The 16,362-nt window shown below is 66.8% G+C and overlaps 2 protein-coding genes across 4 annotated transcripts; one reads left to right on the top strand and one right to left on the bottom strand.

Annotated features, from left to right (window-relative positions):
• Nucleotides 1-1,613: 1,613 nt before the first annotated feature.
• On the bottom strand, nucleotides 1,614-9,381 carry LOC138061095 (hexosaminidase D-like). 2 transcript variants are annotated; one of them, XM_068908778.1, is made up of 14 exons: nucleotides 9,364-9,381; nucleotides 5,333-5,429; nucleotides 5,021-5,243; nucleotides 4,822-4,931; nucleotides 4,652-4,739; nucleotides 4,349-4,513; nucleotides 4,013-4,196; nucleotides 3,859-3,930; nucleotides 3,376-3,580; nucleotides 3,216-3,298; nucleotides 3,019-3,097; nucleotides 2,699-2,800; nucleotides 2,274-2,363; nucleotides 1,614-2,175 (listed from the first exon to the last, which is right to left on the bottom strand). In XM_068908778.1, the coding sequence occupies exons 2-14, from the start codon at nucleotides 5,425-5,427 to the stop codon at nucleotides 1,992-1,994; spliced, it is 1,680 nt and encodes a 559-aa protein (XP_068764879.1). In that variant the 5' UTR covers nucleotides 5,428-5,429; nucleotides 9,364-9,381; the 3' UTR covers nucleotides 1,614-1,991. The 2 variants fall into 2 exon arrangements, with proteins under 2 accessions (XP_068764879.1, XP_068764878.1); XM_068908777.1 differs by lacking the exon at nucleotides 9,364-9,381 and adding an exon at nucleotides 7,621-8,072.
• Nucleotides 9,382-9,951: 570 nt separating this feature from the next.
• Nucleotides 9,952-16,304, top strand: MLST8 (MTOR associated protein, LST8 homolog). Of its 2 annotated transcripts, none has more exons than XM_068908172.1 (9): nucleotides 9,952-10,128; nucleotides 10,589-10,721; nucleotides 10,916-10,967; nucleotides 11,065-11,227; nucleotides 11,668-11,743; nucleotides 13,784-13,936; nucleotides 14,164-14,288; nucleotides 14,779-14,942; nucleotides 15,540-16,304. In XM_068908172.1, the coding sequence occupies exons 2-9, from the start codon at nucleotides 10,593-10,595 to the stop codon at nucleotides 15,656-15,658; spliced, it is 981 nt and encodes a 326-aa protein (XP_068764273.1). In that variant the 5' UTR covers nucleotides 9,952-10,128; nucleotides 10,589-10,592; the 3' UTR covers nucleotides 15,659-16,304. The 2 variants fall into 2 exon arrangements, with proteins under 2 accessions (XP_068764273.1, XP_068764274.1); XM_068908173.1 differs by lacking the exon at nucleotides 9,952-10,128 and adding an exon at nucleotides 10,196-10,296.
• The last annotated feature ends 58 nt before the right edge of the window (nucleotides 16,305-16,362 follow it).

The following is a 16,362-nucleotide window of genomic DNA, read 5'->3' as shown; positions in this document are numbered from 1 at the left end:
GTGGTCCAGCTGAAATGCATCGGGGTCGCAGTGCCCTGGGGCAGTCCAGCTGTGATGCATTGGGGTCGCAGTGCCCTGGGGCGGTCCAGCTGTGATGCACCCGGGGTCGCAGTGCCCTGGGGTGGTGCAGCTGTGATGCATCGGGGTCGCAGTGCCCTGGGGCGGTCCAGCCGTGATGCACCTGGGGTCGCAGTGCCCTGGGGTGGTGCAGCTGTGATACATGGGGGTCGCAGTGCCCTGGGGTGGTCCAGCTGTGATGCACCCGCGGTCACAGTGCCCTGGGGTGGTCCAGCTGTGATGCACCTGGAGTTGCAGTGCCCTGGGGCGGTGTAGCTGTGATGCATCGGGGTCGCAGTGCCCTGGGGTGGTGCAGCTGTGATGCACCCGGGGTCGCAGTGCCCTGGGGCAGTCCAGCTGTGATGCATCGGGGTCACAGTGCCCTGGGGTGGTGCAGCTGTGATGCACCCGGGGTCGCAGTGCCCTGGGGTGGTCCAGCTGTGATGCACCTGGAGTTGCAGTGCCCTGGGGTGGTGCAGCTGCAGACCCTGGCTAGCGGGTGGGACAGAGGAAAGGATGGGGGGGAACAAAGCCCGCTGCACAAGCCCCCCCCGCCGGATGCCACCTGCCCACCCCAGGCCCCTGCCCAGGCCCCCGTGCATCCTCTGGGCTGCAGCTCGAGGCCTCCCTGCATGGCCCCAGCCCCCTCCTGGCTCAGGGCTTACCCCCCCTCAGGGACAGCAGGGTCCTTCTCCTCTCCCCCACCCCCACTTTCCAATCCAGGATATTTGGGTTGCCAGGGCGAAACGCCGTCTAATCTGCCCTCTAATCCTGCAGCCTGGTGGTGCGCGGCTGGACGGGGACCTCATTCGCCGCGGGTCTCAGCCAGGGCTGCAGCGCGGGGGGCTGGGGCTTGGCGGCGTGGCGCCGGGGGCTTCCCTCGCATCCTCCACCTCCCCATAACATACACAACGCACCTAACCGCAGGCCCCTCCGTGCCCTGCAGCTTCCCCTGCGCGGGGAGGGCTCCATCCGCTCTCCACCCCCAGCCCCGGGGACGCGGCGCGGGGCACCCCTGCCCCGGTGCCTCTCCGGCGCTGCTCCGCGCCACGCTGCGGGGCAGCCCCCGACCTCCAGCAGCAACGCTCCGGCGGGCGCTGGAGGAGAAACGGGAGCAAATCGGCCCCCGGGCCGGTGCCAGCGCTGAGCCTTCCCCCCGCCTCGGTGCAATTGCTGCCTCGGCCCGCTCCAGGCGTAGCGGAGTGACCGCGACCCTGCTCCGGGCACACGCAGCAGCGAGCTCCGGCCCGCGCGGCCCTGCTGCTGCTCCCTCCGTGGCTCGCGCCACTTCCAGGCCCTCTTTAAAGAGCAGAAAAACGTGCAGTGAAAAGCCCAGAGGCCCCACCGAGGGCCCCAGGCCAGCTAGGAACAAACCGCATTGCATGGGACGGGGCGAGCACCTCCGGAAAGCCCTCGCTTGCAACAGCCTGCAGCGCCGGGAGGGCTCAGCCCGGCACGGGGGTCTCCCAGCAGCACCCACAAACACCATCCCCCAACATACTTGCAGCAGCTCTCCTCTGGGGAGAGGGGGCCGGTGCTCTGCGCTCACCTCACCAGCACCCAGCCGCGTCTACGAAAATACTTTATTGGGGAAGGGGGGCACAGGAGCTCTCCGTGCAGCACAAAACCAGCCGCAGCCCCGTATCGAGCAGAACAGGTTTGCAGCCAACCACCGCCGCCGGCACCAGGATGCGGGAGGTCTGGTCCGGCCTGGCCACCACCGCTGGCCCCGCTTGCCACGTTTGTCACCCAGAGGCCAGCCAGCGCGGGGACGGTGCACCCACGTGCCCGCAACGCCTGTGAGCCTCCAGCCGGGGCGCAGGGCAGCTCCAGCGGGTCCTGCCGTGCTCAGCGTGACGCAGGATGCTCGCGGGAGCCGCCGGCTCGCGGGGTCCCCGCCGGGGCCGGGCACCACCAGCCCCACCACCGGGCCCCTACGGCACCTTGGGGCGGGCGTTCAGGCGGATGATGGCCCGGTAGTCGCGGACCAGGTCGCGCAGCGGGTCCAGGTAGGGGTTGACGTTCTCCTCCAGCCACTCCTCCACCGTGTCGGGGAAGTAGATGCTCTCCAGCTGCGAGCGCAGGGTGCGGACGAAGCTCTCCCAGTCGTCGTGGATCCTGGCACCGGGGCGGGCGGGAGGCAGCGCGGGGTGAGAGCCGGGTCCCGGCAGCCGAGCCCGGCCCCGCCGGCCCCCCGCGCCGGGCGCCCCACGTACTTGAGCAGCCGGCTGCCGAAGCTCTCCATGTTGCGCGGGTTGCCGAACTGGTGCTTGCGGTGGTAGGGGCTGAACCAGCCCTTGACGGCGCTGGGAGAGGTGCAGCGGGGGGGGGGGGGGTGTCAGGTCGCCCCCCCTGCAAACACTCAGAGCAGAGGTTTCACAGAAAGAAAGAAGCGCGGCGCGGTGCCGCGGGGCAGGGTGCTGCGCCCCCCGCTCCCCTTGGCGGGGCTCCCGGAGCGCAGGCGGGCCGGGGCGCCCGGGGCTGCGACGGGCGCTGTGCACCCAGCGGGATGCGCCCGCGGGAAGGCGCCGACGCGGGGCCGGAGGGGGCAGCCCACGCGCGGCCGTCGGGGCCGGCTGACGTCCCCGCGCGGCCCGGCCAGACCCCGCCGGCTCCCAGAGCCGCCCGGCCCCGCCGTTACCTCTCCTCCTCCAGGACCTTAACCACGCTCTCCTTCAAGTGGTTGTTAACTTGCTCGACCATGCGATAGACTTCGGCGCCGGGAAAAGCTCCGTTTCCCTCGCTAGGAGCAAAGCGAGGATGAGAGGCGAGAGCCCAGCGGGCTCCAGCAGCCGCGAAAGGGGCCGTCGCCCCCCCCCCCCGCCGGGGTGACCCTGAGCGCCCGGCATCGCCGTGGGGGCCCCCCCCGCCCCGAGGGGTCTGGGGACTTGGGGCAGGGGTTTGGGAGCCCGAGGCGTGGGTCCCATGGGGCGCCCGCCTCCCGAGGCGCTGGGCACCCACCACCTGCTCTGCTCCAGCTGGATGCTCTGGAAGCCCAGCGCGTCCAGGACCTTCCTCTTCGTCTCTTCCGTGAACCCCCCTGGGGGAGGCGAGCAGACGGGCCGAAACGCCCGGGTGAGCGGGCGGCGGCGGGGGGAGCCCGGACCCGCCGGCACGCGGCCGGCCCCGCTGCGGCGGGATCCCCGCCGGGAGCTCACCGTTCGCCAGCGTCTGCAGGCACACGGCCAGCGACGGGATGCTGACGGGCAGCAGCTCGCAGAGCGCCGAGTAGTGATCGTACCTGCAGCGGGCACAGGGGCGCGCGGTCGCCTCCGGGCCAGCGGCGGGGGGACGCCGTGCCGGCCGCGGTCCCCTCACCTCTGCCAGCCGGTGAGGACGATGCCCTGGAGGCGCAGGGAGGGGAAGCGCGGCATGGCCTCCACCACCTTCAGCCAGCTCAGGTGGTTCTGCAGGTGGTGGCTCAGGGGGGTCCAGGCCTGGGCCGGGCCCGTGGTGCCCTTGAAGGCGCTGGCGAACCAGACCGTCTCGAAGCCGCTCTCGGCGTATTTTGCGACAAACTGCCCTGCGGCGGGAGGCGAGTGGGGCCGCGCTCCCGGCTCGGCCGGCCTTGGGGGCACCCTCGGCCCCCCGGCCCCAGCGGCGTGGGGACAGCAGGGGACGGGGCAGGCGCCCGGCCTCGGGCTGGGACAACCCACCAGCAGGCCCTGCGGCCCCACCAGCAGCAGGAGCGCGGGGAGCTGCGGGGCGCCCAGCAGGGGCTGGAGCCCAGCGCCGGTCCGTCCCGTCCAGCACCGGCGCCGGGTGGGACAGCAGGTCTCCGCCACCGCCGCGCCGCCTTACCGATCTGCTGGGCGTCGAAGTCCGGGGCGTAGAACCACAGCACGGGCGAGACCCGCTTCGCTATCCCCGACTCTGGCGGGCAGCCGGGGCAGGGGCTGAGCGGGCCGGCGGCGGGGGCTTTCCCGCGCGGCGCCGGCCCCGAGCCCGTCCTCACCTCGCAGCGCTCCCACGCCGATCTTGCGCAGCATGTCGTCCCACATGAGGGCCCGCAGCCCCCGGTGCTGCGCGGCGAGGAAGCTCACCACCTCCTTGACGTGGTTCAGGTACATGGTCCCCACGTCGCCCTTGTTGCGGCTCATCCAGTTCTTGGAGTCCATCCCTTCCCCGAGGTGGAAGACCTGGATGTGGGGGCAGACGGGGATGCTGCGAAGCATGCCTGGAGCCTCCAGCGCCCAAGACACGACCGGGCACCTCGGTGTGCGGGGCCATCGCGGAGGTCCACGCGGCCACCGCGCGCCGGCAGGCTCCGGCGCCACGGCCCGCCGCTCACCTCGTCCGCGCCGATGTGGATCCAGGTGGAGCGCCTGTGCTTCTCCATCACCTGCGACAGGACGCTCTTGAGCAGGGCCAGCGTGTCCGGGACGTGCGGGTTGAAGCTGTTGGGGAAGCGCTCGACCTCGCGCAGGTGCTGGTACTTCTCGTGCTTGAGGATGAACTGCGCCGGGAGAGGGACCCCGGTGGTGGGCTCGTCCCCGGGGGCTGCAGCCCTGCCCCGGGGCGGGGGGTCCCGCGGCGTCCCCAGGGCGTCCTGCACCTCCGGGGGCCACGGGAGCGCTCCCGGCATCTCGCCTACCTCCACGTGCCCGAAGGTCTGCACCAGGGGAACCACCTCCAGCTTGCTGAGCTCCGCCAGCTGCTGGATCCGCTCGACGTCTTCCTCGCTGCGGAGGGCAGGGGCGGCCTCAGCGCCGGCTCTGCCCTGGGCAGCGCCTCCCGGGGAGAGGGGCACGCCGCCCCGCTCACCTGTAGGCGTACGGGGACCTGAGGGTCTCCAGCTCCCCCTTGAAGGGGAACATGTCCTCGTACTCGACCAGGATGCCATTGGCGCCCAGCTGGGACAGGAGCGGGAAGACCTGCGGGACGGCGGGGGCAGGCTGAGGCTGCCGGCGCGGGGCGCTCCGCCGTGCCCGCAGCCCCTTCCCCGCCGTCGGGCCGCCCTCACCTGCTCCAGGTAGGAGACGCGGGGCGCAGCGCCCTTGAGGTCCAGGTGCACCAGCCTCATCTGGGTGCCGCTGAAGTCCTTGGAGAGGCGCTGCCCGGGCCGGCGTCCCGCGGCGGGCAGCTCCGGCGGCCGGCTCCGGGGCTGGGCGCGCGGGGGGCCGTCGCCCGCTGCGCCCCAGAACCCGCCGTCCCGGCCGGCCGCCTTGGGCAGCTCCAGGGTGAAACTGCGCGGAGGGGAGCGGAGCGGGGTGGGAGGCGCCGCCAGCCCCCCGGGGCGCCGAGCCCGCCGCGGCCGCCCCGGGGCGCCGCTCACCTGTCTCGGAAGAGGAACTTGATGCCGGCCAAGGCGACGACGAGGAGCACGGCGAGGCGCAGGAGGTTCAGCTTGTGGCTCCGCTGGAAGGCCATGCCTGCGGGGCGGGCGGAGGGCTGCGGCGGGCCGGGTCGCCTCCGCCGCAGCCCCCCCCTGCTCAGAAAGCACCCCCGGGGGGGGCACGCCGGAGCCGGAGGGAGGGAGCTCCTCCCGGGCGCCGCGGGGGAGGCTGGGGGGGTCCCGGCACGGACGAGAGCCTCGTCCTCGCCGCTGCGTGAATTTTTCCGGCTGCTGGAAGATAAGGTTGACCTGGGGCAGCGGGGCCAGAGGGAGCCGGGTTTGAGCTCCGTGGGAGGCGAGCGCGGCGGCCCCGCGCCCTCGCGGCGGGGGGGACAAGGGGCCGATTGTCCGCCGCCGCCGCGCGCGGGGAGAGAGATTTGCCCGGTTAAGCCGATGTTCGAGCCCTCGCGGGACGCGTAGGGTATTGGGGGCACAACGTGGCGCTCGTGTCAGCGTTGTCGCAATTAAGATTCATAAAGCTCATTTGAAGCCTTTCCCCCCCCCCCCCCTTGCCCTGAATCGATTTCAAGAGCTCGTGAGACGGGGATCTACCAATTTCCATGAAAACGAGCCCGAACTGACTGCGGTCTCGGGGGGGGGGGGGGGACGGCAGGTGCCCCCTCCCCTGCCCCCCTCAGCTGGAGGGACGGCGCAGGGGTCCCCCCTCGGCGGCTCCGCTCCCGGCCCCCGCGCACCCTGCGGCTCCCGCGCGATCCGGCGACGCCGTTCCCCTTGCGCCCCCCCCGCTGCCGCCGGCAGGGCTCCCGCAGCCCCCCCCCACCGGCCTCATTATTAATAGGCGGCAGGGAGCCTCAACGCCCCCGAAACCGCCCCTGCGCCCGCTATCACCGGCCGGGCCAGCGGCGGTGACGCCCTCCATCCCCGGCGCGTGCCGGGCCCGGGGCGGACGCCGGCACCCGTCCCGCGGGGGCCGGCAGACGGGAAGGGCCGAGGAGCCTCCGAGGGGAACTGCGCCCGCGGGAGCGGTGCTGCCGCCATGCCGCTGCGGCTCACGCGCGCTGCCCTGCCGCCGAGAGCCCCCTGCGTCGCTCACAAGCGCCACTGTAACTTTATATGTATAGACCTGTGTATTGATATATATAGATATATATCTATATATATACGCACACATACATATATATGCAATTTTTCTTTTCGGGGGCTTTTTGCCCGCTCCAGAGCGCGCGGCGAGGCAGAGGCAGCGCTGCGCGTCGGGCGCCTCCGGGATGCCCGCGGCCGGGCGCATCCGGAGCGGGGAGCGCGGCGCCCACGGCGGGTCCCGCGGGAGCGACGAGCGGAGCACGCCGCCTGCAAGCGAGCCGGGTCAGCCCGGCTCCGAGCCTGCCGCCGGCAGCTGCAAGCAGCCCGTCCCGCTGCGTTACGACCCAAACGCGCCCAGGTTCGGGCTTAAGAACTCAGACGTGCCGGATTTGGGAGCTGAAAAGCAGATTGTGGTCCCTGCCAGCGCACGAGCCTCTAAGCTGCTGGCGAGGGTTTTGCCGCTACCGGAGCGGCAGCAGCTCCGCGTGGGCCCTTCCTCTCCGCGCGGCGCTCGCCCCCGTGGCCACGCACCGCCGGCCCCTTCCCGGTCCGGCCAGCGCCGCAGCGCTCGCTCCCGCCTAAGGGCGCAGCCCGCACAGCTTTGTCCCTCTCGCCCCAGGCCCGGCCGCCGCCGGGAGCACCCTCCCGGCACGCCGCCTAGCAGCGACGCGCCGGCTGCAAACGCCGGCCAGGCCCAGGCTGCGCCGGGGCCGGGGAAGCGGCGCGGGGGCTCCCGGCAGGGCACGGCGGGGACGAGCGCGGCACCGGGCGCGCAGACGCTCCCGAAGCCCACCAACGCGCCGCGCGCTCCTCTCGCTGTCATGGGAACGCTGCGCCTGATCGGGACAGGTATCAATATTCGGACAGATGCCGTCAGCTCGCCGAGATCCGGCGTTATTAGTACATGTTATCTTATGGAAATAGAAAACGGGTTTGCCAGGGTTTGGCCCCCCCCGCGGCCCCCCGCCAGGGTAAGGCAGCATCCCTGCCGAGTGGGTCGCTGGCACTGACTGATTGCAAGAAGCCAAAATTTCTAATTTAACCAGCACCGGCGTGACCCCCGCCGCCACCTTCCCCGCTCCGCCGCCGCTCCCAGGGCTTCGGCGCAGCCCCAAGCCGGAAAGCCCCGCGGCGCCCGGCGGCACCCGGCGAGGGGCAGCCACAAACGCCCCTCACTCCTCACTTACCTGCCCTAGCGCAGACGGGAACAGCCCGAAAGCAAAAGCAAAAGGGCAGCTGAGCCCGCAGAGGGGAAGGACGCAGGGAGCAGGAGCGCGGCCCGTCGGCCTCCCGGCAGCGTCGGAGGGTGCCCGCGCCGCGATTCCTCCCTCTGCGGCACGATTTCGAGGCGTCTGTGCAACGCTGCCGCACGCAGCGTGCCGGCACCGGGGAACGGCTGCCCACGGCTTCGCTTTAAGTCATTTCTCAACCGTTGCCATGCAAAACCCTCCTTCCCGCACCCCTTCCCTGCGCAGGGGGGCAAGGCGGCGGGAAGAGCAGCGCCTGCACCGTGCGCACACGCACACACACCATTTCCAGAGTCTTCCACGGCTCGGCTCGGCACAGCCGGCCGCGGGCCCCCGAGGCCCCATGCCCGTGCGCCCTTCGCGCCCCGGTGGGGGCGGCCGCCCCCCGGTGCCACGCTGCCCCTGCTCTGACCCCACCGCCGGGCGGCCGGCCAGGGGGCTGCTCTGCTGCAGGTGCCCCTGCAAGCCCCCGGCCCCCCTGGGCACCCCAGGTACCCCCAGGCTCCCTGTGCACCCCTGCACACCCGGGTTCCCCCTCGGCACCCAGCGCAGCCCTGCACCAGCCCCCAGCCCCCTGGGCAGCCTGCACACCTGAGACCACCCCCCTGCACCCAGGGCATCCCTGCACCCTGCAGCAGCCCTTGCCCCCCCCCCATACACCCCAGGTCCCCTGCAAATGCAGGTATCCCCTGGGTACCCCTGCACCCCACTGCAGCCCCCAGCCCCCCTGGGCACCTCAGGCATGCCCCAAGCACCCCTGCTCCCCCCAGCTTCCCCTGTGCACCCCTGCACCCCCCAGCACCCAGGGCATCCCTGCACCTGACAGCAGCCCCCAGTGCTCCATGCACCCCTGGGGCATCTCTGCACCCCGGGCACCCTGCACCCCCCCCAGGCACCCTGCACCCCGCTGCACTCCCCAGTCTCCTTGTATACTGCTGGTATCCCAGGCTCCCCTGCACCTCTCGGGCACCCTGCACCCCCCAGCACCCAGGGCATTCCTGCACCCCCGGTACCCCGGGCACCCTGCACCCTCCAGGTACCCTATACCCCCCCAGCACCCAGGGCACTCCTGCACCCCCGGTACCCCGGGCACCCTGCACCCTCCAGGTACCCTGTACCCCCCCAGCACCCAGGGCACTTCTGCACCCCCGGTACCCCGGGCTCCCCTGCACCTTCCGGGCACCCTGCACCCCCCAGCACCCAGGGCATTCCTGCACCCCCGGTACCCCGGGCACCCTGCACCTTCCGGGCACCCTGCACCCCCCAGCACCCAGGGCATTCCTGCACCCCCGGTACCCCGGGCTCCCCTGCACCTTCTGGGCACCCTGCACCCCCCCAGCACCCAGGGCATTCCTGCACCCCCGGTACCCCGGGCTTCCCTGCACCTTCTGGGCACCCTGCACCCCCCCAGCACCCAGGGCATTCCTGCACCCCCGGTACCCCGGGCACCCTGCACCTTCCGGGCACCCTGCACCCCCCCAGCACCCAGGGCATTCCTGCACCCCCGGTACCCCGGGCACCCTGCACCCTCCAGGTACCCTGCACCCCCCCAGCACCCAGGGCACTCCTGCACCCCCGGGACCCCGGGCTCCCCTGCACCCCCCGGGCTCCCCTGCAGCCCGCAGCAGCCCCAGCCCCCCCGTGCACCCCGGCTGCCCCGCACCCGCTGCATCCCGGCCTTACCGGCAGGTGCGGGGCGGCCGCGGGCGCGGGCGCTGGCAGGAGCCGCCGCCGCCGCCGCCGCCGCCGCCGCCTCCGCTCTTAAAGGGCCCGGAGCCGCGGGCAGGGCCGGTCCCGGGCGCCCCGCGGGGTGACACGGTGCACCGGGCGGCGCTGTGCCGGCAGGGTGGCAATGTCCCCGGGCGTGTCCCCATCGGTGGCCCTGCATATGCCCCCATCTCCTCGCCTTCGGCGCTGTGTGTCCCCACGCGTGTCCCTATATCCTGCTCTGTGCCCCCGTGTCCCCATGTGTGCCCCCATGTGCCTGCCTGTGCCACTGTGTCCCTGTGCGTCCCCCCTGCACCATGAGTGCCCCCTCCTCCTGTCCCTTGCCTCCGTGTCCCGTGTGTCCCTCTGTCCCATCCCGTGTCCCCGTGTCCCCCGTGTCCCCCGTGCTCGGCGCTGCACACTCGCGCTGGTGGCGGCGCCCCCTGGCGGCGCCGATGGGAGCGGGCTCGACGCCCCCCCCACGTGCCCCATGGTCTCGGCCCGCCTCCCCCCCCCGCGCCCTGCGCATAGTATCGCCCGCCACCCGCCGGAGTCTTTGCGCATGCGCTCCTCCAAGGACACCGCCCCAGGCGCCGGCGAGCGAGCGGCTGCGCGCTTTGGACGAGCGCCTCGCGCATGCGCGGGGCGGCGGGAGGCGAGCCGCCAGCGCTGCCCGGCGCATGCGCAGAGCGAGCCGTGCCCCCGTGCCCGGTGCGCGGCGCCGGGCGGCTGCCGCTGCGGGTACCGGGGCGCCGGGGGCGGGGGGGGCTCCGGGGAGGGGGCGGGACCTCAGCCCACGCGGGGGCCCCCGTGCGCGGGGCGGCGGCGCGCGGGAGGAACGCGGGTGCGCGCGCGGCGCTCGGGGGCCGCCCACGGGGGACAGCAGCCCACGAGTGGGCACAAGTGCAGGTCTGCCCGCACGAGCGCGGGTGGGGGGGGCCGGTTTGCGCGGCTCTGCGCGTGCTTGCGCGCGGGTGGGGCACGGGTGCGCCCAGGGCACTGGTGGGCAGCCCACGGGGGGGCCGCAGCCCACGAGCGGGCACTAGCGCGCGGGGCGTCGCTGCGTGGCTCCACGCGCGCGGGCGGACGTGGGTGTGCGCAGCTTTGCAGACGTGCACGGGCGGGACGTGGGCGCGCGCAGGGCACGCGTGCGCAGCCGTGCAGGCGCTCGTGCGCCCGCCCTGACCCCGCGCCCCGGCAGGACCATGAACGCCGCCCAGGGCACGGTGGGCAGCGACCCCGTGATCCTCGCCACCGCCGGCTACGACCACACCGTGCGCTTCTGGCAGGCGCACAGCGGCATCTGCACCCGCACCGTGCAGCACCAGGACTCCGTATCCTTTGCGCCGGCGCCGCCCGCGCCGGCATCCCCGCGCACCCGCCTGTTCGCTGCGGGTCGTCTCCCGTATTTTGGAGCATCGCAGCCTATAAGACCAGCCGGTTTCCCAGGAAAATCCGGCCCGCTTCCCCCCTTGGCAGCTCTGCCGCGCGCCCGGTGCTGCTTACGGACCTTAACGGGCCGCCGCAGCAGGTGAACGCGCTGGAGATCACGCCGGACCGCAGCATGATCGCCGCCGCCGGTGAGCCCCCGCCGAGGCGCGGCGGGAAGGGGCTCCGCTGGGGTTTCCCCTGCCGCGCCGGGTCCCTTTACCTTCCCCTCCCTGCTGGTCGCCGCAGGTTACCAGCACATTCGCATGTACGACCTCAACTCCAATAACCCCAACCCGGTGATCAACTACGACGGCGTGAGCAAGAACATCACCTCGGTGGGCTTCCACGAGGACGGCCGCTGGATGTACACCGGCGGGGAGGACTGCATGGCCAGGATATGGGACCTCCGGTACCGGCCCCACCTCCCCCACCTGCCGTTTCCATAAGTCGCCGTGCCCACGTCCCGCTCCCTTAGCTTAGGGCACCGGGAAGGAGAGAGCGTTTGCAGCCGAGTGCGCAGCCTCCTTGGGTCTTGCTGCTTACGCGACCTGGGCGCTCCGCTTATTTGTACCAGATGCAAATCCGAGCTCTGGCGCTCGCGGCTGTCCACGTTCCACGGCGCTTTTAGTAGGGATGGGAATATTCGTCCCCGTTGGGGTAACTGCAGCCTCTCCGAGGCTCCCGTGGCGGTTCGGTGGCGATGGCCTTCCTGCCGCCCTCCCCGGCGGTTCCTGCCGGAGGTGCCGTGCCCGGTCCGAGAGCCGCGATGGGCGCGCGGGCTGCTCGCGCGCTCCCCAAGTGGGACATCTGATTGCCCGCTCCGACTCGCTCTGGTTTTTTTGGCTGCAGGTCTCGTAACCTCCAGTGCCAGCGCATTTTCCAAGTGAACGCTCCTATTAATTGCGTCTGCTTGCACCCCAACCAGGTAAGCGCGGTCTCTTGCCGTTTCCAGGCCCCTCCTGGGTCAGGGTGGGTTTGCAGGATCTGCTCCTCCCGGCGAAGCCCAGGTGCTGTGAGGTTTTATCCTGGCAGCTGCTGCAGAACGTTTTTCTCTGTATGACAATGGTTTGCCCAAGGGCTTCGTGGCGGCGTGCGTCAGGTTGCGGCAGCAAGGGACGCTTTCACGGGTGTCGGCAGCCGTTCTTCAGCGAGCGGATGCCCAGAGAAGTTCATGAACGTGTTCATATCCACGAAGCAGAGCTGGGGTGGAGCGGCGCATCGTGATCTCCGCTAGCTGCTAGGTACCGCTGTTTCTGAAAGAGGCGGCTGCCGGCGGAGATGCCGTAACGCCCGGGAGCCGGGCGCGTTGCTCTGCTCCACGCGGCGGGGACGTTCTCGCTGGTCGGGGAAGGTCGTGGTCCTGGTGGCGCTGTCCCGGGAGCTGCAGGTGACATCGCTGACCAAGCACCAGCCTGCTTCCCGCTGGAAGCGTAGGAACGTGACCAGCGAGACCCGTGGGACGGACGCACGGACGGACAGACGGACGTTCCCTGCGTCTGCACCAGCAGAAGCCAAAGCTCCTTTGTGCTGCGGAGCAAACCTGCCCCAGCAGCGGAGCTGGAAACGGGCCGGCGTCCTGTTTCTGCTGCGCCTGCTTCCCGCTGCGGAGAGCCGCGCTCTGCCCTGCGCAGCGCCTTTCCAGCCGGCGTGTCTGTGCTAATCACCTGTAGCTGTTGCTTAAATTAAGGGCTGAGTTTGTCCTCGGATCTCGTGGAAAGGGGCGCTCGTTAGGGCCTGTCTCAGTCCCCTGAACGTAACTAAGGGGATATTATTCGAGTGGCGCCAGTGGCACAAGGCGGGCTGGGAAGCTCTGAAGCTAGCTCCGTTGCCAAGGAAAAGTGAACCATGGCCCTGATTACCTTTGAGACATGCCACTGCTGTGAGAATGTATTAGCACAAAACAAAACATTGCTGTTGGACATGGATATAGCATGTGAGGTCTTCGCTAACTAAAGCCTTGCTGAGTTGCAAGAGAAATGTTAGTTTGGGAGCAGAGCAGTGTTAATTAGTCCAAAGGTGGCAGTATACGTTCAGATAGCTTGATCGGTCTTTGCACTTCACTGCTGCAGCGTGACACTGATTTGCTTATGCTAGAGAGAGATTTAGCAAGGTCTAGGTGAGACTATTACAGTTTTAGCAATTGTGCTTAAACATGTTAAGAGGGGGCTAATGATTGAGGCAGCCAGAAGACGTTTCTGCACTGTACAGCCAGCTAGCTACATCAAACGATGATTGTCATCCTCAGAAACAAGCTATTGCTCACAGCTACAGAATTAGGTGTGCCCAGTGGCCTGATCTACTCTAGCAATTCTGCTAAAACAATGGACAGTGCAAGGCTGTCTATAAAGGCACTGGTTTTAATGGAGAGCCAGCACTGTCTTGTGGTCTGAGATGGGAGCGGAGCCAGAATTCCTACCCTCCAGCTGGCTCTTGTCCTTACCCTCTGCGAGGGATACAGAGGAGGGTACGCGTTTAGGGTTGTGTTTTTCAGCTCTCTGTACACTCTGAGTGCTTCAGTTGTTCACTGGCCAACTTGCACCTTAATGCCCACTTCTCAGAAGCGTTGAAAATCACTTGGCTCCTGTGAATGATGTTTGGAGCCGTAGCTGTACCACAGGTCTGGAGATCAGGCACCAGCTGTCTGTACTGTGGTTCATAAAATTAGCAAACGCTTCTGAAAAGGTAAAGAGCCGTTTTGCAGAGCGCGAGGTTACAGCCCCTCTTGCTCTCGGGGGAGTCAGCAGGCTGGTGTCTGTCTGGAGAGCTGGAGCTCTGCAGTACCCCTGTGTTGGGGAATAATCGGGCAAGACCCCAACATGTGAAACCGGAGCAAGGCTCCCTTTGGTGCCTTTGTCTCCTGTGTAAGTTATAGGGGTGTTTTCTGTGCCTCAGTCCTAAGGCACGTGCTTGTGGCATGTGCTTGTGGGGTTGTTCTTCGGGAGACGAGGTTGTCCGTTTCTTGCAGGCAGAGCTAATTGTGGGTGATCAGAGCGGTGCTATTCACATCTGGGACCTGAAAACAGACCACAATGAGCAACTGATTCCAGAGCCTGAAGTTTCCGTGAATTCGGTTCACATTGACCCTGATGCCAGTTACATGGCGGCCGTCAACAGCTCTGTAAGTTCAGGTGGCCTCGAGCATGGCATGGGATTTCCTGGTGCTTCAGCAGCTGCTGGCACATACCCTACATGGGCAGAGACAGCAGGTTTCCACGTACCAGCTCTATGTGCGGTTTGCACTGTGTTGTGGTTCTGCAGGCGGATGTCGGCTGGTCGGGGAACCCCCCCCCCCCTTGCAGGCGGGTGCGCCCCAGTCTGACGACAGATCCTCCCGTCTCCTTGCAGGGAAATTGTTACGTCTGGAATCTCACCGGCGGCATCGGAGAGGAGGTGACCCAGCTGATCCCCAAGACCAAGATCCCAGCACACAACCGCTACGCCCTCCAGTGCAAGTTCAGCCCCGATTCCACGTGAGTGACTGCCACCCGCTCACTCGCCTGCGGTGCGAACAGCAGGTCCTTTCTGGGCAGGTATCAGAGACCCGCTGAGCCCCAGCTGTTGGCGTGACGTTGGCTCTGTACGCGTGCTGCAGCTCCCTCGGAGCGAGCGGGACAGGAGGCTGTCGTGCCGGCAGGGGGTTACTGTCAGTGGCGTCCCAGCTTTGTGCTCTGTGATCTCCGAAAGGTTCTGTGAATATTCAGCAAGTTTCGCGGCCATGAGTTGCATTCACAGCTGGGATCGGTCTGCTGATCCCTGAGAGCAAGGTGGTGAACTTGGTGTATTCCTTCACCAAATCCATTTAGCTTGAATTTCATAAGGCAGATGATATAGGGGCAAAGAAATCTGATTTTGAAGAGTGCAGGTCTCCAGTTCATTACCGTTCCAGGCTCTCATTAATGAGAGGCTTTTAGGCATACGGCATGAATAATAAGGTTACTCATGTGCTTCTCTCCCTTGCAGGCTCTTGGCTACATGTTCTGCAGATCAGACGTGCAAGATTTGGAGGACTTCAAACTTCTCTCTGATGACAGAGCTGAGCATTAAAAGCAATAACCCCGGGGAAACCTCTCGTGGCTGGATGTGGGATTGTGCGTTCTCTGGGGACTCCCAGTACATTGTCACAGGTAAGGCACCGACTGTACGCCTGCTGTTGTCCAGTGATTCGATTTGGACTACTCCAGGACCCCTAGCAGGAGGGCTGTGTGCTCACACGGGATTTATGAGTTTGGCTGGGTACAGTGCCAATACCTGATGCTTCCTCACCAATCCCTAGCTCACCTGCGAACGTGAGGAGAGAAACCCCCTTCGTTACAGCACCCAGCCTCACACCCACAACCCATTACACCAACTCCCTTAAACATTTCGCTTGTGCTGTAACAGGACATCTGTTGCCTCCCATTTAAATTGGAGAGATGATCCTCATGCGTGCTGTTTATTCCACACGGTAGCAATGCTGCTTGCAGTGTTTGCAGCATGATAGTGCTTTCAAAACATCCATGTTGTACCTACCACCACAGTAAGTTTTCTCCAAAATACTTAAAACCACGTGTAATGCGGAAACACACCAAGGTCCTTGCTGTGTATGGCTCCTTAGCTGTCATCAACAGTGCTAATAACGGTGTTGAGTGAAGCAAGAGGACAGACTTTCTTGCAATTAAAAAAAAAGTTTAAAAGATAATATTGTAATATATCCCACTGTTCTCTTTTCCTTTGTGTTCCAGCTTCCTCGGATAACTTGGCCAGACTTTGGTGCGTGGAGACAGGAGAGATCAAGAGGGAATACAGTGGCCACCAGAAAGCGGTTGTCTGCCTTGCTTTCAATGACAGTGTGTTGGGTTAATGCCTGTACGTGGGCAAGAAAGGACCGCGGCTTGTTTTCCCTTGTCTTGTGATGACAAGCACCCTCTGGAGCCTGAGAGACAAACGCTTGTGACCATCCCCTCCGCTGATGGAGATGGCTCAGTCTCTGACAGAAGCAGCTGCATCTCCCTGGAATGAGACCAGGCTTCAGCTCTGAGCAGATCATAACTGAAACGTGTTTGACCTCCAAGCGATGCCACCTGGACAAGAGGGAACGGGCCTGGGAGGCACGATCCCATAGAGGGTAGCTGGGTGCAGAGCAGCTGGAGGAACTCCGGTGGCATCTGCTGCAGACAGCTTTGTGCTGTTCTCGTACCCCAAAGTGGAAAAAAAACCCCAGCCTTTCTAAATGATGGAATAGGCTGAACAAAGAGAGGAAGTGCAGCCGGTTTCTTGTTTTGCAATCCCTTTATTCAAAGTGTATTTCACAGACTTACTTTGAGAACTGCACTCTGATAAAATCAAAAGCCCTGGCCAACTGATAACCTTGTGTTGACCAGGGCACGTGGCCATAAAACACTAGCTACTCCACATGATTTGCCTGTGTCTAGATCTACTGCTGTCTACATACAAGATGCAGCCCTGGAGCACAGCTGCAAATAAAGTGTCTGTACCGACAAAGCTGAGCAGCGTTCTGTTATTTTCCTAAATTCTCTTGAACTGCAGCATGAAATCAGCAGGAAG

This window comes from Struthio camelus, chromosome 15 (assembly GCF_040807025.1).
Source record: "Struthio camelus isolate bStrCam1 chromosome 15, bStrCam1.hap1, whole genome shotgun sequence".
NCBI classification, from domain to species: domain Eukaryota; kingdom Metazoa; phylum Chordata; class Aves; order Struthioniformes; family Struthionidae; genus Struthio; species Struthio camelus.
Note: the sequence above shows the minus strand (reverse complement) of the source record. Positions and strands in the feature narration are given on the sequence as shown.